This window comes from Wasmannia auropunctata, unplaced genomic scaffold (genome assembly GCF_000956235.1).
Source record: "Wasmannia auropunctata unplaced genomic scaffold, wasmannia.A_1.0 LD334204.1, whole genome shotgun sequence".
Lineage (NCBI taxonomy): Eukaryota > Metazoa > Arthropoda > Insecta > Hymenoptera > Formicidae > Wasmannia > Wasmannia auropunctata.
Window position 1 is genome coordinate 1,908,779 of NW_012028686.1, and position 24,215 is coordinate 1,932,993.

General features: G+C 37.0%; 7 protein-coding genes across 13 annotated transcripts; 4 read left to right on the plus strand and 3 right to left on the minus strand.

The window, feature by feature from the left end:
* Nucleotides 1-258: 258 nt before the first annotated feature.
* Nucleotides 259-2,680, minus strand: LOC105459227 (cell division cycle protein 23 homolog). Its single transcript, XM_011705086.1, has 7 exons — nt 2,556-2,680; nt 1,801-2,456; nt 1,392-1,571; nt 1,149-1,313; nt 826-1,072; nt 473-737; nt 259-391 (listed from the first exon to the last, which is right to left on the minus strand). Exons 1-7 carry the CDS (start codon nt 2,654-2,656, stop codon nt 281-283), a joined length of 1,725 nt encoding a protein of 574 aa, XP_011703388.1. The 5' UTR covers nt 2,657-2,680; the 3' UTR covers nt 259-280.
* A 632-nt stretch (nt 2,681-3,312) lies between these two features.
* On the plus strand, nt 3,313-7,384 carry LOC105459226 (secretion-regulating guanine nucleotide exchange factor). Of its 2 annotated transcripts, XR_975651.1 has the most exons (7): nt 3,313-3,407; nt 3,649-4,219; nt 4,585-4,836; nt 4,929-5,096; nt 5,269-5,459; nt 5,615-5,899; nt 6,878-7,384. XR_975651.1 is itself a non-coding variant. In XM_011705085.1 (5 exons), the coding sequence occupies exons 1-5, from the start codon at nt 3,381-3,383 to the stop codon at nt 5,436-5,438; spliced, it is 1,188 nt and encodes a 395-aa protein (XP_011703387.1). In that variant the 5' UTR covers nt 3,313-3,380; the 3' UTR covers nt 5,439-6,473. The 2 variants fall into 2 exon arrangements, 1 of the variants encoding a protein (XP_011703387.1); XM_011705085.1 differs by lacking the exon at nt 6,878-7,384 and having other exon boundaries at nt 5,269-6,473.
* Nucleotides 7,385-8,068: 684 nt separating this feature from the next.
* Nucleotides 8,069-11,700, plus strand: LOC105459229 (protein FAM92A1-A). Of its 3 annotated transcripts, XM_011705088.1 has the most exons (9): nt 8,069-8,691; nt 8,808-8,909; nt 9,047-9,175; nt 9,555-9,735; nt 9,970-10,194; nt 10,354-10,386; nt 10,536-10,697; nt 10,771-10,875; nt 10,945-11,700. In XM_011705088.1, exons 1-9 carry the CDS (start codon nt 8,660-8,662, stop codon nt 11,083-11,085), a joined length of 1,110 nt encoding a protein of 369 aa, XP_011703390.1. In that variant the 5' UTR covers nt 8,069-8,659; the 3' UTR covers nt 11,086-11,700. The 3 variants fall into 3 exon arrangements, with proteins under 3 accessions (XP_011703390.1, XP_011703391.1, XP_011703392.1); XM_011705089.1 differs by lacking the exon at nt 10,354-10,386; XM_011705090.1 differs by having other exon boundaries at nt 10,771-11,032.
* LOC105459228 (heat shock factor-binding protein 1) lies at nt 11,690-13,521 on the minus strand. Its single transcript, XM_011705087.1, has 3 exons — nt 13,289-13,521; nt 13,126-13,192; nt 11,690-11,931 (listed from the first exon to the last, which is right to left on the minus strand). Exons 1-3 carry the CDS (start codon nt 13,385-13,387, stop codon nt 11,843-11,845), a joined length of 255 nt encoding a protein of 84 aa, XP_011703389.1. The 5' UTR covers nt 13,388-13,521; the 3' UTR covers nt 11,690-11,842.
* A 179-nt stretch (nt 13,522-13,700) lies between these two features.
* LOC105459230 (group XV phospholipase A2-like) lies at nt 13,701-17,990 on the plus strand. 3 transcript variants are annotated; one of them, XM_011705093.1, is made up of 9 exons: nt 13,701-13,771; nt 14,494-14,698; nt 14,767-15,026; nt 15,290-15,432; nt 15,532-15,766; nt 15,891-16,118; nt 16,320-16,491; nt 16,568-16,690; nt 16,797-17,986. In XM_011705093.1, the coding sequence occupies exons 3-9, from the start codon at nt 14,921-14,923 to the stop codon at nt 17,014-17,016; spliced, it is 1,227 nt and encodes a 408-aa protein (XP_011703395.1). In that variant the 5' UTR covers nt 13,701-13,771; nt 14,494-14,698; nt 14,767-14,920; the 3' UTR covers nt 17,017-17,986. The 3 variants fall into 3 exon arrangements, with proteins under 3 accessions (XP_011703395.1, XP_011703396.1, XP_011703394.1); XM_011705094.1 differs by lacking the exons at nt 13,701-13,771; nt 14,494-14,698 and having other exon boundaries at nt 14,705-14,855; nt 14,909-15,026; nt 16,797-17,990; XM_011705092.1 differs by lacking the exons at nt 13,701-13,771; nt 14,494-14,698 and having other exon boundaries at nt 14,705-15,026; nt 16,797-17,990.
* Nucleotides 17,991-18,427: 437 nt separating this feature from the next.
* LOC105459231 (TBC1 domain family member 20) lies at nt 18,428-21,338 on the minus strand. Of its 2 annotated transcripts, XM_011705096.1 has the most exons (6): nt 21,273-21,338; nt 20,418-21,186; nt 19,908-20,151; nt 19,595-19,798; nt 19,144-19,363; nt 18,428-19,062 (listed from the first exon to the last, which is right to left on the minus strand). In XM_011705096.1, the coding sequence occupies exons 2-6, from the start codon at nt 20,830-20,832 to the stop codon at nt 18,757-18,759; spliced, it is 1,389 nt and encodes a 462-aa protein (XP_011703398.1). In that variant the 5' UTR covers nt 20,833-21,186; nt 21,273-21,338; the 3' UTR covers nt 18,428-18,756. The 2 variants fall into 2 exon arrangements, with proteins under 2 accessions (XP_011703398.1, XP_011703397.1); XM_011705095.1 differs by having other exon boundaries at nt 20,418-21,286.
* Nucleotides 21,339-21,430: 92 nt separating this feature from the next.
* Nucleotides 21,431-23,973, plus strand: LOC105459232 (translocon-associated protein subunit gamma). Its single transcript, XM_011705097.1, has 4 exons — nt 21,431-21,653; nt 22,265-22,392; nt 22,629-22,720; nt 23,615-23,973. Exons 1-4 carry the CDS (start codon nt 21,524-21,526, stop codon nt 23,811-23,813), a joined length of 549 nt encoding a protein of 182 aa, XP_011703399.1. The 5' UTR covers nt 21,431-21,523; the 3' UTR covers nt 23,814-23,973.
* Nucleotides 23,974-24,215: the final 242 nt, after the last annotated feature.

Consider the following 24,215-nt stretch of genomic DNA (forward strand, 5'->3'; position numbering starts at 1 on the left):
CTCCTTTTTCCAACTGGAAAAATCGGAAACCGAAATTTTACAAACTTTTTAGTATTTGTTTTTTATTTTATATATACATACGCACTGCCTAATAAGTAATCTTAAATACTTATACACTTATATGAAATTTTCGAAAAATTTTAACATAAAAAAAAGGAAATAATTTACTATGAAAATATATAGTATAAAAAAATTATTGAATATTTTGTATTTATGTACAGAATTACAAATTAATATTTAAAAATTATATACTACGAAATACGAAAAATATTTGTTTTGTTTATGGCGTGGGTGTGAACGAAAGATTCATCGGTGATAGTTGACTTCCCGGTGTTGCATCCGTTCGCGCTCTTTGCTCAATTACAGGATCTGTTTCGTTCATATCATCCACCTAAAAAAATTACAACATTAGTTTGCTAATTACTATAAAATTGAACTATTTTGTTAATTACTACAGAATAATTTTACTTACCACCATAGAGGTTTCTTCTACTTTAGTTCTTTTTTCAGCGATAGTTCTCAATAGCACCTTTGCTTCCTCTTTCGTTTCGTCAAACTGAAGGCATTTCTGTGCATAGTGATTAGATTGATCCAATTGTTCCTTCTTTAAGTGATACTGTGTAAGATATTTATACGCGTGACTTAGCTCTGTTCTGTCGACACTTCGAGATTCGTCCACCACAAAATCTGTGTAAGCCGCCGCTGCGTGATCATGTTCTCCTAATTTTTCGTACAGCCTGTGAAAACGAGAGGTATACATATATTATTTCTGTCAATACAGAATTATATTATTATTATTATTATCATTATATGTCGAATACATACGTTGCCAATTTTAAGAGTGCCATTCCTTCTATGTCGCCCACATTGCATGCCTTGTAATAACATTTGAGTGCATCTTGAATTTTATCCTGCTTCTCGTATGCTTCGCCCAGAGCTAGAACCATTCTACTGTCGTGGGGCCTTAAGAGCTGAGCTTGTTTATAATAATACAGTCCATAAAACGGCATTTTCAAGATTTCGTACGTCTGACCCAAGCCGTACCACGCTCTATAGTCTCGTCTGTTCACCTCTGGCAGATTGCAAAATATAAATCAAAGATGCGGCATGTCTTGCCGACGCAGGAGAAAATTATTCGGAGAATTTACCAATCGCCTGTCTGTAACTGTGGATAGCGCCATTGGTATTTTTCATTTCCATAAATTCGTGGCCTAACAACGTCCAAGCTGATAAATATTGCGGATTCATTTTTAACGCCCTGTGAAAATACATCACTGCCTTTTGATGATCAGCTCTTAAGCTGTAATAATTTCCTAAAAGGGGGAGACATCATTTTCTTTTATCTCTTCCTCTCTGAAAGGCCTCTCAAACAGATGTAATTTAATACTCACCAACTATACAACAAGTCTCCAATCTATATTTATCTATCTCGGTGGCTCTGTGCGCCAGATCTGCTAATTCAACTTTCATTTCTTTCACATAAAGCAAATTCGAATACGTATCCATGTTATCAAGGCAATAAGGATCTTCATCTATGATTCTTTTGAAAATTTCTATTGCCTTATCAACATCTGTAATAAGAAATATTTCTATAACATATGATAATTATAGATATATATTTAGAAAAAAAAATTTTTTTTGTCGTAATTATGAACGTCACGATAAATAAAATTAATCATATCCTAAAAATCACAATTCAGATAATCAAGAGAAAGTAGATTCACTAAAAATAATTCACTAAAGATCCTAACACCTGACTATTCCGAATATAAAATTTTCTAAAATTTGCAGGAAATTTGCCTCTTCTGTAATGCACTGCAATTGCAGTTTGAGCTAAGACGTAGCCGTTTTTCTGGAAGCCCATCAATTGCAGTTGGCAGTACAGATCTAGGCCCTCGTCTATGAGCTGCAGCTCCAAGTACATGTGCGCCATGAAGAAATATTTCATCCAGTGATTCGGCAGGCGGAGGCTCTCCAGCTTCTCCCTGTCCGTGATTAACGCGGCCAGCTCTAGCCATGCGCCCCAATGCATGGGCTCCTTGTGAATAGACTCCACCAAAACGTCTGTCGCCTCTCTGGTGAGCTGCAGCTTCTTCAACGTTACGCCAAAAAGGTACAACCCGTAGCCGTCCAGCTTCGATGCCAGATGATCCGATCTCAGATCGGCGCAAAGGTACTTCAGAGTCTCGTTTTTCAAAGGATCCGGCGGCACGTCCGTCATATCGTCTATCTTCTTCTTCTCCCCTGACAAGTAACGCGAATACAAATGCAGAAATCTGATCTTGGGACTCGTACAGTCCATCGTGAAATACGCCGCTCTGTCGTATTCCTTCAGATCAAAGTACGTTTTAGCCAGGGTATAAACATCCTCTGCCTCGCCGACCTCCGGCACCTTGGTATCCGCAGTCAAATCATCTGTCCCTACGTTCTTCAGCGAATAATTCAATTCCGCTAACCTATAATATAACAGATATGAATGTGAAATGTATGAAGTCTCAAAAGCACATGTATAAAGGTATTATGCTGCGATACATTCAATCGAACAAAAAATTTACCATTTGGTAGTGTGTAACAAACCACGCTGGGAACACTCGTGTATCGCATGCAGAAGGTCCGACTTAACCTCCTTAAGATTGAACTTCACGGCTTCCTGCATTCTGCTCGGCTCCTACGTTACGTTGCTTACAAGAATGACAGCACTTAACGCTAAACTGCACAGCCTAGAGTAATTTCTCATTTAATTTAATTCATACATTTCTCAATATAACTTGTGGTATACCGGCATACTTGGGAATGTACTGCTTATGTGTTTACTAATAAGTAATAATCACACATACAGTACGTTCGCGCATATACCTAGTTCGTGTTGCTTGAAATTTCTACAAATTTTTGCACTTAAAACGAGATAAATATATTTTATTAAGCGTTAGAGAAAGAGAAAGCGAAGATTCTGAGTGGAAGAAGTGCAAGCAGCACGAATAGACCTCGTAAAGTATCGTTTCATTCTTGCTTAACAGTAAACAGTTAATTCAGTAAACAAAGATAAAAATATTTATTTTTATATTCAAAATAAAAAAAATTTTTTTCCGTTTTTAAGTCAACCCTTTTTTACGTCTATCTTTATTTATTTTTTGTCTATTTTAATTCCTGTAAAAAATTTTTTCGATTCTATAGCCAATTCACAGAATTTCCTAACCTATAAATTTGCCTAATTCCATCACTTTAGAATGCCCATAAAATTGGATATTACTCCCACGGTTTTGGAACGCATCCCCTAGTTGGTCCTCTCATAATGGACACGTGGAGCAGTCTAAACAAATATATTTTGAATCCACATAGAAAGAAAGAAAGTTCTTAATAAAGAATATAATTCAAATACAATGTCTACGTATCGTTTGGTTTCATGGGTAAGATAATTATAAATAAAGTATCTAAATCTATCACTTATGATTTAACAAGAATTTCCATTGTGCAACTTGCATGGCATGCATTCGTAAAATTGGATGTGTCTATTGAATATATGTAAACAGTGAAGTCAAATTTCTATTAAAACGGATAGTAGAAAATTTAAAATACATAAATTTTCCAAATGTAAATCTAATAAGATTATAAGCAATTCAAAAAATCTCATAAACATATATTTTGCAGGGTGCAAATTCCCATGGGCAATTAGGACAAGGTTTATTATCGGAGCAATTTATTCTACCTCAAGAAGTTGATTTATCTGGTTGTCCCCTGAGGCCAGAACTCGTAAAGAAAATTGTCGGCGGTGCCGGACACACGTTGATTTTAAACGCGGATGGTCACGTTTATTCCTGTGGATTGAACAATAAAGGACAAGCTGGAAACACCGACGTCGAGCAAGAAAATGTTCTAATGTTTCAGAGGATACGTGCTCTCGAGCACGAAGTAGTAATTGACATCTGCTGTGGATGGGATAGCTCCGCGGCGTTGACGAGGAACGGTGAATTATACGTATGGGGTTCTAATCGTTACGGACAATTGGGTCTGGATCCTTCAGTTTTTCCCTCAATACCGCAACCCCGGAGACTCTCAGTAGGCGAAAAAATAAAGAATGTTTCTATGGGCCTGCGACACACCGCTGTAGTAACAGAGACTCGTGAGCTCCATGTGTGTGGATCAAATAATAGAGGACAATTAGGTTTGATTAATCCAGAAACTACAAAGCCTTACGTTCTTCTTAGTGCATTTACCAAAGGTATGTAACAAATCGTACTTTGAATAATTTGTTCTGTAAAAATAAATGTGTGAATTAAAATGTATAAAAAATTAAAGAATTCTGTTAAGGGAACATTGACAAAGACATTAATTCAGTCGAATATCTTTTCGAAATCAGTCGAAATCTTTTAATATGTTTTTAACTGTGTATTACTATCTTATTATTTGTGTGTATTTATCTATAATTTTAATATCTAATTGCCACTCTAATGAATTTGATTTTACATTCTTTACATAATTTATTTTATTACTTGTAACTTAAACAGTTAGTTATTCTATTGAAAATATACTATATAGTAAGAAAAAATGAAAATGTTTTCACTTAATTGAAGCGCAGATAAACAGTTGCAGAATGGACGATGCAAGGAAACGTGGAAAATGTTGCGTGTGGCCAATATCATACTGTCGTTATAACAAAGAGGCAAACGTATAATACATATGTTTTTGGTGATAACAAACATGGACAATTGGGACTCTTTCCTGTAACATCTTCTGAAACACGAATATCGCAACCTGTATGTATTCCGCTCTCCGACGTACAACATGATGCGCCAATTCAAATTCACACAGGCTGGAGTCACATAAATATCTTGAGCAGTAAATAAACTAAATTCATTTTTTATGTTTTAGCTACATGTACATCGAATGTTTATATGTATATACCTATTAAAACATACGTATGATTTCAGACGGTACTATTTTTTCATGGGGAAGAAATGACTATGGCCAATTGGGCCGTCCTTTGTCGAAACTACAAAATGGAATTTCTGGGACGGAAGAGAGACTTCGATGTGTTGAACATATCCCAAAAATCGTCCAACTTTCAGTTGGATCAGAGCATAATATTGCCTTAACCGGTAAATTATTATATGTGATAAACATATGCAAATGCTACAAAAATAAATGATAAATTACAATTTTAAGATAATTAAGTAATCGTTAAATAATTACAATTTTATATAATTGGGAATGTATATTTAAACATTTTTTTAGTGACGCATGTCATATAACAATAATTTAATTTTACAGATGATGGAGCAATATTGTGCTGGGGCTGGAACGAACATGGAAATTGCGGTAACGGAAAAACGGAGAACGTTCTGCAGCCGGAGTTTGTTCCGATTCCATCTAATTCCGTTGCCGTTCTTGTGGGTGCTGGCGCAGGACATTCATTCGCTGTGATAAAAGACACTAGCTAGCTGCGATATGCAGATAAATATGTTATTATGTGTTATTTATTAAATGTTGTAATTGCGAAGTATTTTTTTAAATATATCTTGACGATGCTAGTCAAATAGTTATTTTAAATATTATAGCGAAACATTGATTTGCATAGTTTAATCGAAGAGCTGATCGAAATTTTGAATTCACGCAGAGCGCCGCGGCAACTTCCGCCGAACTTCCGCCGCAACTTTCATCGAACTTTTTTTGCACGCCGATCATTTATTTCCAAACAAGCAAGACGTTGAATTGATTGGATACCGCGGATGGAGTTGATTGGATATTCCCTAGCAAACTTCCGCCGCGCTGCGCAGCAAGCATTGTCCGCTTCCTATGTGCATCCATCATTGTCCATCATTAACTGGCATTAACGTCTCTCAGCGAGCACGGCTATTATAATGCGGCACGGCCTGGGGATCGTTTTTGAGAATTCGGAGCGGTAAGTAGGCTTCCGGCGAGTCTTCCCAGGAGTCCCAGGACCGCCGGGAAGCGTTTTCGATGAAGTCATCGATCTCGCGTTCACACCGTCGACGTTCGTCGGCGGCACGTAAGCCGGCGTCGGCATACGAATCGATAGAGGCGGAGACAGAACCAGAAGCGGAGATCAACTCTTTCGCTGATTTCATTCCGTTGCGCTAAAAAATTGTTCCGCTAGAATCAGCGGAATAGCAAAATAGCCATGCGGATAACCTCATTTTTACATGCAATAAAATATGCAGTAAAAATAATGACGTATATCTTTTATTCCCTTCGATCAAAAACGATCCTCACACGAACTGGCTGCTGGATCCCGGTGCATGGATTCGCCGGTTCGTGGTCCGTCCGATGCGTAGATTACTTATATGTCACGCTTAGTTTATCAAAAGGATTCAAAGGATTCCAGCTCCTTGTTCCGCCGATCTTCTGAATTAAGCGGAAAATGTAAAGGGGGAGTCAGAGGTTTCAGCCAATCATGAAACAATTGTATTTGAACGTTTAACATTACTTTAAATAATAAATATATTTTATTGTTAGCAGCTTAATTGTATTCATCATATATTGTATTTTATGTTGTATCATATATTGTATCTTATGTTGTATTTACATAACAACACTTTCACATCATCAAATCTAATGCAAATAACATACAAATATCTATTTGATTGGCTTCACTTTGATTCCGCTTTCGTTCCGCATCCGCCTCTATCGCTTCAGGTGTGTGTGTCAGCACCCTTAACTGATCCCAAATAGTCGCGGATATCGCGAAAACTAAGACCTTTTTTTTTTGAAGATCCACGAGAATACGAGATCTTTCAGGTCCTCTATAGTTTTCGCAACATCCGCGATTATTCGGATAGTTAAGAAGGAGCGCCGACGATGCACGGGTTTTAAAACCGAATTATAAAATATATTAAAATTGTTTTCTTTTTTGCTTCAGAAAGTCATGGCTCAAGATAATGACAAAATAAAAATAGTGGAGGAATCCACTTTGGACGTTTCATCTTCGTCGATAATTTTAATCGACGATGACGACGACGAAGTGGAGACGGACAGAGGCGACGGTCCGCCGAGGTCGCCGAGGTCGCCGCCTCGTCCGTCCTCCGTTATCGTACTAGACGACGATGACGACGAAACGGGGATGAATAGAAACGATAGATCGTCTAGATCGTCGCCTGGTCCATCATCTATAATCCTTGTAGACGACGACGATAAAGTGAATCAAGTGACGACCTCGAAAGGTCGGCGTCCTTGCTCATCTTCTATTGTCGACGATGACAATAACGGTGACGGCTGGTTCTTCACTAAAACGAAAGAGGCAAGGCAAGATCACGAGGAATTAATCGAAGCTCAAAGTCGCGCGCAGGCGCTAATTAGTGCATTAAAAGATTTAAACAAAGATATTAAGTGTAGCAAAAGAAAGGAAAAGTTTAAAAAATGCAAAAAAACTAAGAAAAAAATAAAAAAAGACTAAAAAGGAAAATTCAAAAAATCTTTTTCTTTTTTTAAAGAAAAGACCTTTTTTTATTCGAGGCCTCTATGCATAAATTCTCACTTAATATATATATATATACCGGTTATAGGATGCGTTTTCACTGAGCGCGTCGCGTCATCCTTTGCGTCACGACGCAACGCGAGGTAAGTTCAAGAATAACGTCGTTTTTATTCACATATATTGAACGCGTTGCCGCAAATCAACGCAACATATAACCCATACCTCCAATATCGACGTAATGTTATGTTCAATCGAAGCGAGTTTACGGTCGAAATGAAAGAATCGAGCAGAGAAAAGCATCACTCTGTCCCGCGAAGCGAAATATTAAACTGACGATGCATTGTGCAAGGAAGCGCGCGGCAAATGATACAATTTAAAATGGGATTTGATTGGTCAATTCGTGATGCACTCAGTGGAAATGCACCCTTGAGATGATGTAAGACAAAAGCTGAGCCAAGCAAAATTAATAATTATACAGCTAGAATTTCATATTCATAGTCCACACTTTATATAAAATAAAATATAACAATGTAAATTCATTTTCTTTTAATGAAGATTACATACAAATTAATACACAAAATGTACAGCGCAAAATGTATACTTAATAGCGTTTTCAAACGAAACGGGTTTGATCATTCCGAGAGCGATTAATAACGTCACATGCTCTCCTCGTTCAATCAGAAATCTAAAATAGAGCGCATATGACGTCATTAATCGCTCTCGGAGCGATCAAACCCGCTCCGTCCGAAAACGTTTTAATTTTTTTACTTAGAGAGAGCTGAGGAGAAATTAAGTCCTCTCTAAGTAACAAAATTAGATTAAGTCTTGAACATCTTAATTTGTAAAGAAAATACCAAAATATGATTATTATATCACAGCTGCGGAACAGAACGTGAGGACAGTTATAGGTACAATTTAATAAATTGATCGGATCGAACTTGAATTATCCCTCCCGAGACGATCAGAAACTCGCGCGGTAATCAATTCCCTTGTAGTTAACCCGAAGGGGGTATAGAAAACGCACTGGTAACTTCACCCTTCACCAATTCACCACCTGCTAGTAGGCAACTGTCAGCGATAGCGTGCGGGAAAGTGAACGACTGAAATTGTTTTTCGCTTCGCGAGATATATATTACCACGGCAGAGAAATCCGTGGCGCAAAACACGTCGAATTATTTTTTAAAATAAAACACTTTTAAGAAAGAGGAAGAAGAAAAAGGGAAAGAGATGCTTCGAGCGCGCTCCCAAAGCAGCTTGTAGTAAGTTAAACGAAGCCGCGAACGTGTGGCTTCTTTTTTATTTTACGTCGCTGTTTGACAGATCGTTAACGTACTGCAAACAAGCTTAGAATAAACGAATCTATTTTATTTGTCAGTGAACAGGAAGCAAAGTTCGTGCAAGATCGTATAACGGGCGTGGAGAAACACTTCGCAGAATTGTGCACAATATTCGCGGCCTTCACCAGAAAAGCTGCCAGGTGCTCCACCGCTATGACCGACAAACCGTATCGATTATTTTTCCGTAGTGACACATTCTTATTCCCTATTGTTTTGACGACGATGCGCTCCGATCCGTTTGCTATTCGCCTGCAGCTTATATATATATTTTTTTCAGGTTGCGTGATAAAAACGACGAGCTGGCTAAAATAATACAAACTTATGCAGATTCGGAAATCATAAATCGATCAATGAGCGCCGGACTCGCGAATTTTTCCGCAACTTTATCGGTCATCGGCGATTATAGGTAAAACTAAAATTTTCTTTTTTAAACAATTACGTTTTCTTCGCAATAATTAAATGAAAAAAGAGAAAATACTAATTTATTTCTTATTATAAGTAATCATTACATTTTGGTATTAGTCTCTAAAAGAATTAAAAAATATATGATAGCGTTGTCAAATTCAATCGCAGTAAAATTAAAAAAAAAATGTATTATCTCTCTATTAAATAATCATGGCTTTCTATTCCCCCCGGGGAATGCGACAGTTTATTAGCAGTTTTTTAAAAATCTATTTTCTTGTGATTTGCCTATATGCTATTTCAATTGCATCGTTTTATCTTGCAACGTTTTTTTTTTTTAAATTTATATTTTCACTTTTAAAATTGTCGACTGTGTTCTATAGAGATGCGGAAGTACAAAGATTGGATGCCAAGGTGATTGTACCTCTGTCGCAATACGCAACGATTTGCAAGCATGCCCGCGATGATGTAAAAAACACATTTGCAGCACGCGACAGAGAACTCACGAGACGGAGACATTTGGACAAAGTTCGAGAAAGGAATCCGAGAAACCGCCAAATGATAGTATCCTTTTATAATTAGAGACTCATTTTGTCAAGCGTCAATTAATTTTTTTAGTTGTAATTTAGTTGATTTTGTGTTCTGTGACAATAAGGCAAAAAATTAAAAATTATAATTAAGATCAACATAAAATTCAATATTGATAAAATCATTTTAAAGTGATATAACTAATTTGTTGTTTCAAGTGTCTCCCACCATCTTGCGTTATATAAATCTTTAACTGAAAAAGAATATTAGTCGCAAGCCGAATCGGAACTGACGAAAGCGTCCATCGAAGTATCCCGAGTGGTAAAAGGACTGGAGGAACAGATCGACTCATTTGAACGACGAAAGTTGCACGATTTGAAGTCCATACTTTTAGATTTTGTCACCGTCGAATTGAGCTTTCACACGAAGGCCCTTGAGCTTCTGACCAAAGCATATCAAGACGTTGCAACTATTGACGAAATTAAAGATATTGAGGTGAGGTAGAAAGCCTAATTTTAGTTTCTTTTGCCAAATCGTGTCTGATTAAAGTTATAAAAAAAAAATAATTATGATATTTATAAAATATATATCACATAATTGCATTAATATTTGTACGACAAGTGTAGACAACGTTGTTTATCCTTTGACATGCAGGACTTTCAAAGCGCGAGAGGAGAGATGAACGGGGTAAACTTATTACTTCGAATTGATATTTGTTATTGCGATTTAATGAGAAAGACTTGACATTTCAATTAGCTTTATTATCATAATATTATCAAATGCTGATGCAATATTTTGTCATGATTACCCAAATAAAGTATTACCTCGGTATTTAGGAATTTCGTGAGACAATGCGAGTGTCCGATTCTGTCGCAAGATTAGATACGGTCGGCAGGACTTCATTTCGACAGGCTTACTCGTTGACGAACCTAGCCGCTCGATTCGCATCCTCGCCCGTGGCGTCGCAGAAATTAGCTAATCGAGGAACCGAGTCTGCGGTAAGTGGGCAAAATGCGTATACGCATCGCACCATAACTCCACTCTTGGATCTTTAAACGTGGCAAATTTCAGGATTCTATACGAACTGCATTCACAAACTCCTCCGAGTCGGTTCAGGTTGAAGAATATCCAGACAGCACGGAGGAAACGGAGTCGGAATCAATTCGCGAGAGACCTGTGAGAACTAGGCAGAAATCTATGTAATTTCAGTCACCTTTTAATATCGTGCCTTTTCTATCTTTTTAGAGAAGAGTGTCAAAACACGCTGGATACAAAGTAAAGAAACGCTTCATTCTCAGACCGGTTCCAGCAATTCCTACGTGTCAGAAGTCCTTAATGTCGTCTATAATGTACCGTATACCTCACAAATTGAACCGGACAAAGTAAACATTTATACTTACACTTGAAGAATGCTTATTTGCATCTCTTTCGATTTAAACGGTACATGTAGATGCGCAATATTGTTTTTGAATAAGATGAGAAAACATTTTTTTTTAAGATAAACATAGTTAAGATAAAAAGAAATGACGTAAACCCGCATTCCACCGAAGTTGCGTAGCGTAATTGCTACATCAGTTTATGGATCAATTCTAAGCAGAATCGTAAGTTGTTCTCGTAAAATTTGTAAGAACTTATAACTGGAATTGTAATTCTATGTGTATATCGTAAGATGTACGATTATTATTTAAATATCTATGATTTCTCTAATAAAGTAAATCTTATGGCTAGCGAGAAAGTCGTCTGTAACGATATTGCTATAAAGTTATAAGTATTCAGTCATAAATTCTTACAAGTTTTACGAAAACAAATTGTGAGCCTTATGATTCTGCTTGGAATTCATCCATTAGTCGTTATAAGCATTCAGTCATAAATTCTTACAAGTTTTACGGAAACAAATTACGGGCCTTACGATTCTGCTTAGAATTGATCCATTAGTCGTTATCTTAATCAGCTGTAACAAAAGAATTGTTTTAAATAACATCGAAAAATGTTTCTAAAAAAGTGTAAGTTTATTTTTTGTAATGTAACAAAAGGATGGGTATTTCACTATCGGTATACATTTTTTTTTTCCATGACAATAAGTATGGCTATACTTTAGATAAGTCGTTACTCATAGTTCAGTGCATTTGAGGAAAGAATGAGCTTATTTATCACCTCCTTCGACTCCGGCTTGCGTCATTAGGTCCGCGATATTCTTTTCCAAGTCGTCTATTCTGTTACCCATTTCATCTAGTATTTCTTATTAAGGATCTTATGGCAATTGTATCTTTGTAGCAACAACATTAATATTGCAAATAAATATATTGGCTTGTATAAACATCTCCAATTAAATTAACAATTGAATAAAGCGTAACATGCATACAGTTAAAAAAATAAATATAGCTCAGGATTAGATATTTACATGTAAATGGCACATTTAGGTCCGTATTCATACACTCACTTTTACTGATAAATGCGCCTTTAAATACGCATCTAGCATATAGATCACATAACTATAATAAAATCTCCAAAATAAATAATCGCATTTTCATTGGTAAAAGTAAGGTATGAATAAGGATTTTAATTTCTTGTAGCACTAATGATTAGTTGGATTATAAAAGCATATAAAATTCTAAACACAAAATTTCCTTCAAAATTATTGAAACCAAATATCAACAAAAAGCAACAGTATTAATATTACAAATAAATATACATGTTGGCTTGCAGTGACATCTCCAATTAAATTATCAATTGAATAAAACGTAACATGCACACAGTTAAAAAAAATAAATATAGCTCAGGATTAGATATTTATATATAAATGGCACATACATTTAGGTCCATATTCATATCTCACTTTTATTGATAAACACACCTTTATATGCACATCTAGCATATATAGTTCACATAATAAAATCTCAAAAATAAATGATCGCATTTTCATTGATAAAGGTAAGGTATGAATAAGGATTTTAATTTCTTGCAGCACTAACGATTAGTTGGATTATAAAAGCATATAAAATTCCAAATACAAAATTTCCTTCGAAATTATTGAAAATCAAATATCAACAGAAAGCAACAATATTAATATCATGGTGTAAGAAAACACCATGATATGGTGTTTCTATTATTGTTTCTTACACCATGATTAATATTACAAATAAATATATATATATGTTGGCATGCAGTAACATCTCCAATATAAATTAAAACAATTGAATAAAGCGTAGCATGCGTACAGCATGCTTTTTTTTACTTACGTTCAGAAAGAGAACTACGTTACATGTAGCCATATAGCAAAAAAAATCTGACACGTACTAACGTAGACAACTTGCAGTTACTCTAGGACAAAGTGTCAACACAACAGATAGGTTCCCAAATGCCGCTTCAACACAGTACAGCAGCACCGTTTTTCTTTTTCTAGGTTAAGTGCGAGAAAAAGGATATTTCTTCCTATGATCTGGTCGGACATGGTTTGAAACTTGTCCTGCATGTTCTGCAGCAGCGTTTGCACCTGCAAAGGAGTCAACGTAGCGTCAGGGTCGCTTCGCGACGGATCGTCATCCCCGGACGCGTCACCGTCGTCCCGTGCGTAAATACGCGGACTCACGTATTGCGTCAGCTCCTGCATGTTCTTCGGGTCGGCGTTGTTGCCCATCCCGTAGCTGTCGACATCCTCGCCCTTGTGGTCCTGCTTGATGTCGGCCATCCTCTCGACGCTCTCGAGAACCGCCGCGAGAGGGGCAGGGGTGGAAACGAGGGTTAAAAAAGCTCGGCTCGGCTCTCTCGCTTCTCGTCCGGTCCGGTCCAACGCAATGGATCCTCCCGAGCGTGACGCGACGCGACGTCGCCGTACTGGCGCTTCCCTGCCGCGCGTTCTCTCGCTCCTGCGATCGACTCGCTCGTCGGCGCCGTCGGCGGGGGTGTCTGTGTCCGCGGTGACGATCCGTGCTAAGCACCGTACGTCGATCGATCCAACAACGCGTTCGATCACCGACGACGACGACGACGACGACGGGACGGGACGGGACGTCGGTGATGAGCGGCGTGGAAAATAGAGAAATTGAATTTTACTGCGCGATTTTATCGTTATGTACTTTCATTAATTAAAATTAATGCCAGACACCGCAATTTGCCGTGATTTGAATGACACGTGTAGATTTACGATAAATGGAAAAAACACGTGTTTGTCACGTATCGTTAAAAAAAAAAAGACGCGTTTTAAATAACAGAGATATGAGCTTAGGATAGATGCGAGGATGGAAAATATATTGCGTGCGAAACAGTGCGAAACGATTAAAAAACAAGACGTACATTATATGCGAGTCTTTCGCAATTCAAGACGTCATACGACTTAAAAAATGAATCATATATTTTTTATGTTTTGTACTCGGAATTGTTTATCTTCGATCGTGACCGATTGACACTTGCGAAATCGGCAATAGAATAGAAGTATAATCTGTCCATAATAACTTTGTTTGTCTCACCTGCAGCATGCATTCTTATGCACTTTTTTCGTTTTGTTTGACATAAACGAAACGAAGCATATATGTATAATATATCGTAAATACATTCGAATTCTCAAAAAGAGAAGAATAAGCTAAACTAAAACTAATTAAGTCTATTTATTACGTCTGTACGTAATGCATGTAATTGGAACATGATGAAATTCATGGAATTCATGTGTTTTCTCTCTCTCTCTCTCTTCTAATCTAATCTCTCTCTCTCTCAACGTCAATATTCATAAACTCGTGCTTATCGATAATTTAAATAAACCCGTTTGATAACATATGTTTTTCAAATATGCAAATGCAGGAAGACGCGATGACCGATTGGTCAGGCAGTCGTTTACGAAAGCGTGCCGATGAAACAACTATTTACTACAACAATACTTTTTGTCCTCATCCGTCACTCCGATGACTCCGATTGGCCGTCGTTGATCGCGAGTGCTCCCCTCCTACTTCCGGCGCATGTGCGCGAGTGACGTCATATCAGCTGATTACTGCAATTGGTATGAGCGGTATGTATACGTACTATGTAGTTATACAAACAACGCAGCCACGAGCGTGTGTTTATTTCGTTCGTCAGGTCCACGAGAACGGTCCACGCTCGGAGGAGGAGTCGTTCGTCGAGTGTAGGGGCACAGATTTTGACCGCGAGGTGTTTGATTCTCCGGAGTAAGTAAACCGTGTGTTTCCTCGCCGCGAGTAATCCGTTTTAAAAATCGCAGCCGCGACGAACAATGCGCCTGGCGGCTCTCCTGAGCGCGATAATCGTTCTCTCCCTCGCCGCGCGACCGGCCGGATCCTGGCACGTCAAGACGAAACAGATATCGCCAGTTATTTTGGGTGAGTCATTAAATTAAAGGGAAATGAAAGAACGTCTTGACTCTTGCTTTCGAAAGCGTTTTGCTCACCGAAAGTTGACCCTGACCTCTCTCTCTCTCTCTCTTTCTCCCTGCACTTTAGGCCTCGAAACGGTTCTGAAGTGCCTCTTTGTATGATTACCTTATCGTAATGTCGTAGAACCTCGGAGACATAATCGACTTGTAATCGGGTGCGATTGCGCGAAGAGCGCAATTTCCACTAACGAAGGAAAATGATATTTCCAGTTCCAGGTGATGGCGGCAGCCAGGTCAACGCGAAGATTAACAAGTCGTCGGTGGTGCATTATATCTGCGCGAAAATATCCGACGATTACTTTAACTTATGGCTCAACATGGAACTGCTCGTACCCGTCGTGATAGACTGCTTTGTACGCTCGATTTCATCCTGTCACGCACAGTAACAAGTACCCTCGCTCTTTCCCGCCGAATAATTTGAAGGTATACATTTCGAATCCCTACCTTTGCAGATCGATAATCTTAAATTGAATTACGACAATGTGACGAGAACTACCAGCGATCAGCCTGGAGTGGACATACAGATACCGGGATGGGGCGATCCGTTTGTAGTCGAGTACATAGATCCCAGCAGGGCCTCGCCAGGCTCGTATTTCAAGGACATCGGAAACATGTTGGTAAACGAGCTGGGATACATCAGGAACTTGTCGCTGCGCGGCGCGCCTTACGACTTCAGGAAGGGACCTAGTATGTAGAAAGAATTCGATATTATACTAAATTGCTTCGTACAGGCACTCTGACCAGATTTTTGCATGTATATATTTACTTGATTACACTACAAATTTACCGAGATAAAGACCTTGAACTTCAGGTGAAAGCGAGGAGTTCTTTGCCAAGCTGAAAGAGCTGGTCGAGGAAACGTACGTAATGAATAACAATACGCCAGTGACGCTGCTAGCTCACAGCATGGGCGGACCTATGAGTCTCATAATGTTACAACGTCAGACTCAAAAGTGGAAGGACAAATATGTAAATTCCCTGATCACACTTAGCGCTGTATGGGCAGGATCCATCAAGGCTGTCAAAGTATTTGCCATCGGTAAGCATACCGATCTTATCTGTACAATTGTTTCCTGTTTCGTTATACTTATCAATAAGTGATTATTGTTGAACAAATTGCTGATAAGTTGTCAGATAACTTTAAGGAAAAGCAGTAAAATTTTCCAATTACTATTATCTCGGTATTTCCTCACTTATTACCTTACAAAGTACATTGCTTTACTTTTTACGTCTAATACAGGCGATGACTTGGGCGCATATTTTCTTCGTGAGAGTGTACTAAGAAACGAACAGATAACGAGTCCAAGTCTCGGATGGCTGTTACCCTCGAAACTATTTTGGAAAGATACAGAGATTTTGGTGCAGTCGGATAAGAAAAACTACACGTTGAATGATTTACAACAATATTTTATGTACGACAGATTATTTAGATAAATATTATACCTGTATTTCTCAAGAAAATATTTTTAGAAAGATTTTCATTTACAGAGACATAGACGTTCCTAACGCTTGGGAGTTCAGGAAAGACAATGAAAAATACCAGTTGGATTTTTCAGCACCTGGTGTTGAAGTACATTGCTTATACGGCAGCAAAGTAGACACTGTAGAAAAGTTAGTATATCTGTACATATATTATTTCGTTAAAAAATTTAGATAATTATTCACACAGATTTTTGATAAGAGAGGTCGTTTAAAATTCGCCTTTATTTTTGTGCAGGTTGTATTATAAGCCAGGTACAAGTGTAAATGGTTATCCTCAATTAATTGTTGGAGATGGCGATGGAACGGTTAATATAAGGAGTTTGGAAGCGTGTACACGTTGGCAGCAATCGCAGAAACAAAAAATTTACAATCAAGGTTTTCCCGGAGTGGATCACACCGAGATCTTGAGAAATCATGACATTTTAGCGTATATTAAGTCAGTTTTAAAAGTGTAATATGATTTTTATTGCTAAACTAAATGAGAAGCAAAAGAATGTAATAGATTAGCTAATCGAATTCTTTTATCATTTTTTACTTTGATATTCTTTATATAAATTAATATCCAAAATGCAATATAAAATAATTTTAACAAGATATTAAATTAAGATTCCACGAAGTAATTTAACCAAGTAATTTCATCGATATATATTCTTAATAATTTATTAATAAAAAGAATACCACAATGTGTAATTGAAAATATATTTTTATTAACTACATTGTTCATTAAAATATATCATTACATTAACATACCAGCAAATATCAATTGGGAATATTGTAAAGTGGTGCAGTTTTACAAAAAACATTTTTTCTAAATGTCAATACTTCCACTCATTAACTGGCTATGCTCTCATCCTATAAATATAATACTTTATCTCCTCCTTACGCGTATATTTTTATATGCAGTATATATTATCAATTTTTACCTTGCATGATCTCACATGAAACAAAGAGTGATCAGGTTAACATGACTAGCGATACATAGTAATAATAATATCCTATATATATAGTGTTTCTGTATTGTATAGTAACGTATTTTTTAGTGGCTGATGCAGCACAATTAGAGTAACAATGAAATCCCGAGTTTCATAGTCTACTAGTCACAAATTGAATGTATTATAAATATGTACCAATGTTATATTTACACTGATTGCAATAAACACTCATGACAATGTAGAATAATATTTAATACTTAAGAAATTTAATGTAAAAAGCATTCCCTTAAATATCAACGAACGTTAAATTTTTAAAATGTTTACAACTTTAAGATTTTCTTAGTAGTATCCACAGATAGCTTGTATCTCTTTTGGCATAAATAAATCCGTAAATATATAGACTTATAATAAACATTTATCAGAGCGCATTAAAGTTTCTACAAAATTACATTCGTGTATAAAATGGTGAAAAATAAATATCTTACATAAAATGTAAACGATATCCTAGTATTCCTTTGATATCTAATGCCATCAAATCTGATAAATTAGACGATACATAATTATATATATATATATATATATATTTCTAAGATAAAACGGTATATAATATAAACTGTATAAAGAACTTGTAAAGAAAACTCGTGAACAAAGATGATAATAAATGAATGTTGTTAAAAAATAAAATGTTTTTATTATTAATCATATAATGATTAACTATTATAATTTTTCTTCGCAAATGTAATTAGATAAAATTTTTTCTAATCACAGATCATAACAACGTAATTATAATCAATATATATTTATATGTATGTGTATTATATACGAAACTTTTTTACGTCTTATGTACAATTTATTAGATATCCCATTTAGGTCCGAACTTTTAGCAATTCTGAATATTTGAAATTGTTGCTTTTTTACTAAAAATTTTCATATGTTTATAATTCTTTTTTTTTTTAACATATAATAAAGAGTTCAGGTCAGCCTCCAGAACACAGCATAAAGGCAGCGTAGGAATGCACAAAATTCTGACTCATGTATCCTAGAAACAGATTTGCTCAAATACTGACAACCAAATCTTTCAGTTATTCCTAGCAACACATGCTCCTTGCTCCTTCATTTCTTTGGTGCTTGCTTTTACACAATCTTACACTTTTTAATCCTTGTTCAAAATCTCAGCGACATATCAAAGAAGTGGAGGGCTTCTGCTTTAGAAAATATATATAAAAATTCTAATTTGCTTACAACAAATAATATCTCCTAATGTCAGTTAAGCCCCGTTGAGGATCTTATAAAAGCATATATTCCCAAAGCTAAAATCGTCACAACGGTAATGGTTTTGTAACTTCTGATACGATAAGATATCCTCGGCGTTGACTGGACAACTTTTAATTTTCGTTGTCTTTCTCTCTCTTGACGGCCCGCTTCCGCCTTTGCCTTCCATTCTTGCTCCTTAATTTTTCTCTTGTGATCGTAATCCACGACGTCGTTACTGATAGATTCAGGAGGGTATTGTCGATACAGGTTCTTCGCTTCTACCAAGAGGGTTTCAAATGGCAAGTCGTCAGGTAACTGAAAACGTAAATCAGAAATGATTCTATTGTCTTTCTTTCGCGTTTCTTCGGAGTCAACAATTTCCTCGATTATACTCACCGTACATAACACCTTATGTGTGTGCCCCATGTCAGGCGTAGTATTGAAAATTTCTGTAGCTCTATGTGCAACAATTACCGTACTTAAGTAGAGAGGCATGAGCGGGGGACTACCCAGGAAAAAGTCAAATAACCTGTGCAACAATTTTCGGTTTTCCGCGAATTTGTGTGCATACCATGTTGTGTATTCAGCCAAAGCGAAGTGTGGAAACAGTTCTACACTAAAGTAAAAAAAGAGTAAAATTCTGTTATTAGTAACGAGATTATTAATATCAGCAAGTGTCTAAGAATGTAATCAAAATAAAAAAATATAAAACTTTGAGATAATTTATGTAGAATAGCATTATATAATTTTATGTAGAATATAATAGAAATGTTTAGTTGGAGAAAAAATTTAAAATAATTAAAAAATCTAACATCTTATGTTCCAATAAGTATAAGAGAGAACTAACTTTTCTAAATGTTCCAAGAGCGTAGGGTGTACTCTTTCTAGTAACGCAAATATGAAGAATAACTCTTGATTCACTTTTTCCATAGTCTTTTCCATGAATCTTTCCAGGAATTCTAGCGAGATACTCTCAAGCACGTACAAGCCTGCTTGTAATCCCATCACAAGTAGCACAGTTGCTGCCACATCATTGTATCCCTGGTAGTAACTAAGTATTCATTATTTTACTTTGTACCGCAGCAAGACACGAGTTTTATATATTTATATAAATTTATCGTATAAACTTTAGCATTCCATTAACGTTTAAATATACTAACTTTAAGTCGGAATGTCTATGAAGTACCCAGCACATAAGCCGAGTCAACTCCTCTTGAAAATTTTCCGTCTCCTTTTCCGTCGCGCCCTGCGACATGTGGCTACCGCTACGCGCCACATCCTTCAGTATCTGCTGATAAATCTCGTTCGGTACGTAAGTATGTACATCTTCCAGTCCGCCAACAGGCGCGAGCTCCAATTGTGCCAGTCGCAAAAGTTTCGGCCACAGTACCCTTCGTATATCATCTACAGATCACCCTCATGATTTCAAGACTTGATAACAGAGAACGAGATTATTCTCAAAAAGGAACCAGTTTGTGTACAAGCGATATATCAAGCAAATTCTGAAGATATCCGTCCGTGCATCCGGAAATGCTGCATCGACAACCGCAATCGCGGAGGACGCGGAAAAAACCCGTGAAATTCTCTCTTGGGGCGAAATCCCAAAGAGCGAAATTAATCGTATCAGGTTCCTTGTTGATCATAATCGTATCGTCACCTGGGCAAAGTACCATTAACGAAGCCCTCGCTACTGCAGCCGAGTAGCCTCAGCTCTCCTAACGTGAGATCCGGATTGGCGACGCTGCCGCGGATGACGCTGACCTTCATCCTCTCGCGACTCGTGGGGACGTCCGTCGCGCCGCGGTCGTCCTCGCGAGACAGCACGCCGTTCCGCTGCTTGTCCGTCGCGGCGGCCACGTCGTCCGGTATCTGCGGCACGACGCCGCCGTGCCACGCTTTCGTGGAGTCGGGCAGGAGGGGCACCACGCGGTCGCGCGAGTCACTCGTCACCCAGCCGTCCGCGAGGCTCGCCGACTGCTCGGGCACGTTCCGCCTGCGAACCTTGTTGTGGTTATGATTCTCGGTTGGCGTTGACGCGTCCGTCACGGGCTGCGTCAGGGGCATCTCCTCGTTCTCAGCCTCCATGTCCCAGTGTGGACCTCGCGATGTCGTGGTGGGTTTTTTTTTTTTTTTTCTTACGCCAGACGCATCGGCAGTACGCGTGTCATAACACACTGACAATTTAATCGAAACTTTCGGAAAGTCTTCGAGACTAACGCACCAACCGCTGCTGTCGATCCGTCAGGAACCAGGAAGCGACACTGACAGCAATGGCACTGAGAATGTTACACTAGTGTCACGCTACACCAGAGACTCTCCAGGCTAGCGCTGTCATCCCGCGGAATTGGCTGCAGCGAATCGCGCTCGTCGGAAATAATAATAGATGCCAAATAGGATAGAAATGAATGCATCGTGTGTCTTCGCTTCATTTTCAAAGTTCTCAGATGTGCATCGGCGAAGAGATTAAAAAAAAACAATTATTTAAAATTAGACAGGCCGGTAAATTGAATTCCTGACGTACTTACAATCACGAATCTCTGGTGCGAAGTTTACGGCAGGTTGTCCGCAGAGAGCGGGACTCGCGTCTCGATCGATATCGACGACGTATGACGATGAGAGAGACACGTCACCACACGTCTCCACACACCGACGCCTCTTACGCATGCGTACGCATTTGTTTCTGCCTCCTCCGACGACTCCGACCAAGTCACAATCCTCGTGGTGGCTGAACGGTCGTCGTCCGGTTACCTTCGTCTCGCTGTCGGCTTACTGAAAAATGTCGGGAAAGTCTAAGGCATTTACCAAAGAGGAGGAGCTGCTGCTGCAGGACTTCTCCAGGAATGTGTCGACGAAATCCTCGGCACTGTTCTACGGCAATGCCTTCATCGTTTCGGCGATACCCATTTGTGAGTGCAGAAACCTGTCAGGAGTCACGAAATACTCCTTTCAACAATTTTTTTTTTCTCTGTTGAATTATGCAATTGGATTCTCGTTGCGCAAAATTTCACGATGGTCTGATTTATTCTTTGATTTAAGATGTAAAGATCTGAGATTAAATAGTTATGTCTTAGAACTTGATAAATATTGTATAGCAGACAGATGTTACAATAGATTCTTATATGATTTTGAATACAACATTTGTTGTACATTATGTTTGATTATGTGTTTGAATGAGTTTATTTAGTATATGGAAAATGCATAGCGCAGATAGATTTTTCTGTATAATTATTTCGATAGAGGGATGTTCCTGATTTCTATGAAGAAAACAATAGATTTGTGTTCTTCTAAAAATGTTTACATTTAGATTTAAATGAAACATTAAATTGGAACATTAAATCAGAATTTGATTTTATTCATTGATAAATATTTTTTAAATCTTAGTCTAATTTTAATAATAGATATAATATATAATATTCCCAATATATCTTTGTTTATATAGATTTAATATTTAATATCTGTTACAAAATAAATATATGAAATCCCTACTTTTTATTAATTATATTTTGTTTTTTTACAGGGTTGTTTTGGAGAATACATTTGATCGATCTATATTCTAACTTGATCTTTTTTGTACTGGTTACATTAGTGAGCACATATGCTCTTGCCTTGGCATATAAAAACACAAAGTTCATCCTCAAACATAAGGTATGTTGATAAATATTTTTTTAATGTACGTGAAGTTAGAAGATATTTTTCTACCAAATCGCTATAGAAATACTTATTAAAATAAATAAATCATTTTTAATGCAATTTACAACAAAGTTGTAAATTGTCTAGTTTCTGATTTTCATTTTGAAATTTATTGAAAACTTGTTGAATAATCTTTAGAAGAGATGATGAGAATGATGAGAATATAATTTAATTTTGTATATGTTATATAGATTGCTGTAAAAAGGGAAGATGCTGTAACTAAGGAGATAAGTCGCAAACTTGCAGAAGACAAGAAAATGAGCAAGAAAGAAAAGGACGAAAGGTAATGTTATAGATCTTTTGAAACACAAAAATATTGTTTGATCAATCATTCAAGGCGATGCTGAACACGTGTCTGTTTTACTGATTGAACGCGAGTATTTTTGGATCAGCAGATCTTTTTATTGATTCCATAGAATTATAAATCCTTTTTCAGAATTAAAGTGACGATAACGGACTGCGGCTACTACAATTTGAGATTAAAAACGAAAAAAAAAAAAAAGAAAAAATTATCAGCTTCTGCAGTCGACTAATTGTGACAACATGAAAGTTTTAGACTTTGTACGTGTAAAAACAAGTAGTAGTCACAGTCGGAAACATGAAAGAATAGTACTGTGCTTTACTGATGAACCTAGATACTTTAGTATAAGACATGGGTATCCAGGATTTTTTTTGGGGGAGGGGGAGTATCAATCCTATTAACTTGCATAAATAGCAATTGTTTTCATTAATGAATAGCTTTATTTTGCTTTAATTTTATTATTATTTTACATAAATATCATCAAATATTATAACTTTTATAAAAAATATTTGGTTTTGTTAAACTAAAAACATAAGTAAAAATTTGGGGGGAAATTTGAACCCCTCAATCCCCCCTTGGTATAAATGAACGGCTGATTTGAAAATATCATTTGTACCTCTGTACACAACATTGATGTAATAGTAGACATTAACATTAACCCAAATCAGGCGTAACATCTATGCAGTACAACATCAATATCGCACACACACATATGTACAAATCGTCGGTAAAACGATATTATGGAGTTCGGTCGTCGTTCAAGCATCGTCTTAAGTGCCATGTATCTCCTAGGCAATCATTTCACAGTTGATTACTTTATAAGAATGTATTATACCTTCTGGAAAATATTAATTTATATTATGTTTAAACATCTAGGATCTTGTGGAAGAAGAATGAAGTGGCGGATTATGAAGCAACGACATTCTCAATCTTCTACAATAACGCCCTTTTCCTGGCATTCGTCATCATATCTTCGTTTTACATTTTAAAAACATTCACGCCTGCAGTAAATTATATACTTTCCGTAGGTGCTACCAGCGCATTCTTAGCACTGTTCTCAACGGGTTCCCAATAATATACACTACGAACTCATATTGTATTCTGTTAACTAATTTCATAAGAAACTGTCTGATTTACCTTTTGATATGCAACAATCATGAATAATAAACATTCTATTTATAATAAAATTCAGCAACAGTATTTGTATTCTAGTAATAAAGACCTATTTACTTTTACATGTGAGGTGCAATACTCAAAATAACTATACCATCGCCCTGAATACAAGCATACGATCACACCGTATCGCACAAATACTAAATGTTTGTCAGATTTTTTGGCAGCAATTTTTTCAATAAATGCTTTCTTAACAAATGGATAGATCATACAGAATCTATTTCTGGCTGGCCTGCGCGTTTCCTAGACTTAGATTCATTAGATTTTTATTTGTATATTGGACGGCGGGACAATAGCTGCTTGC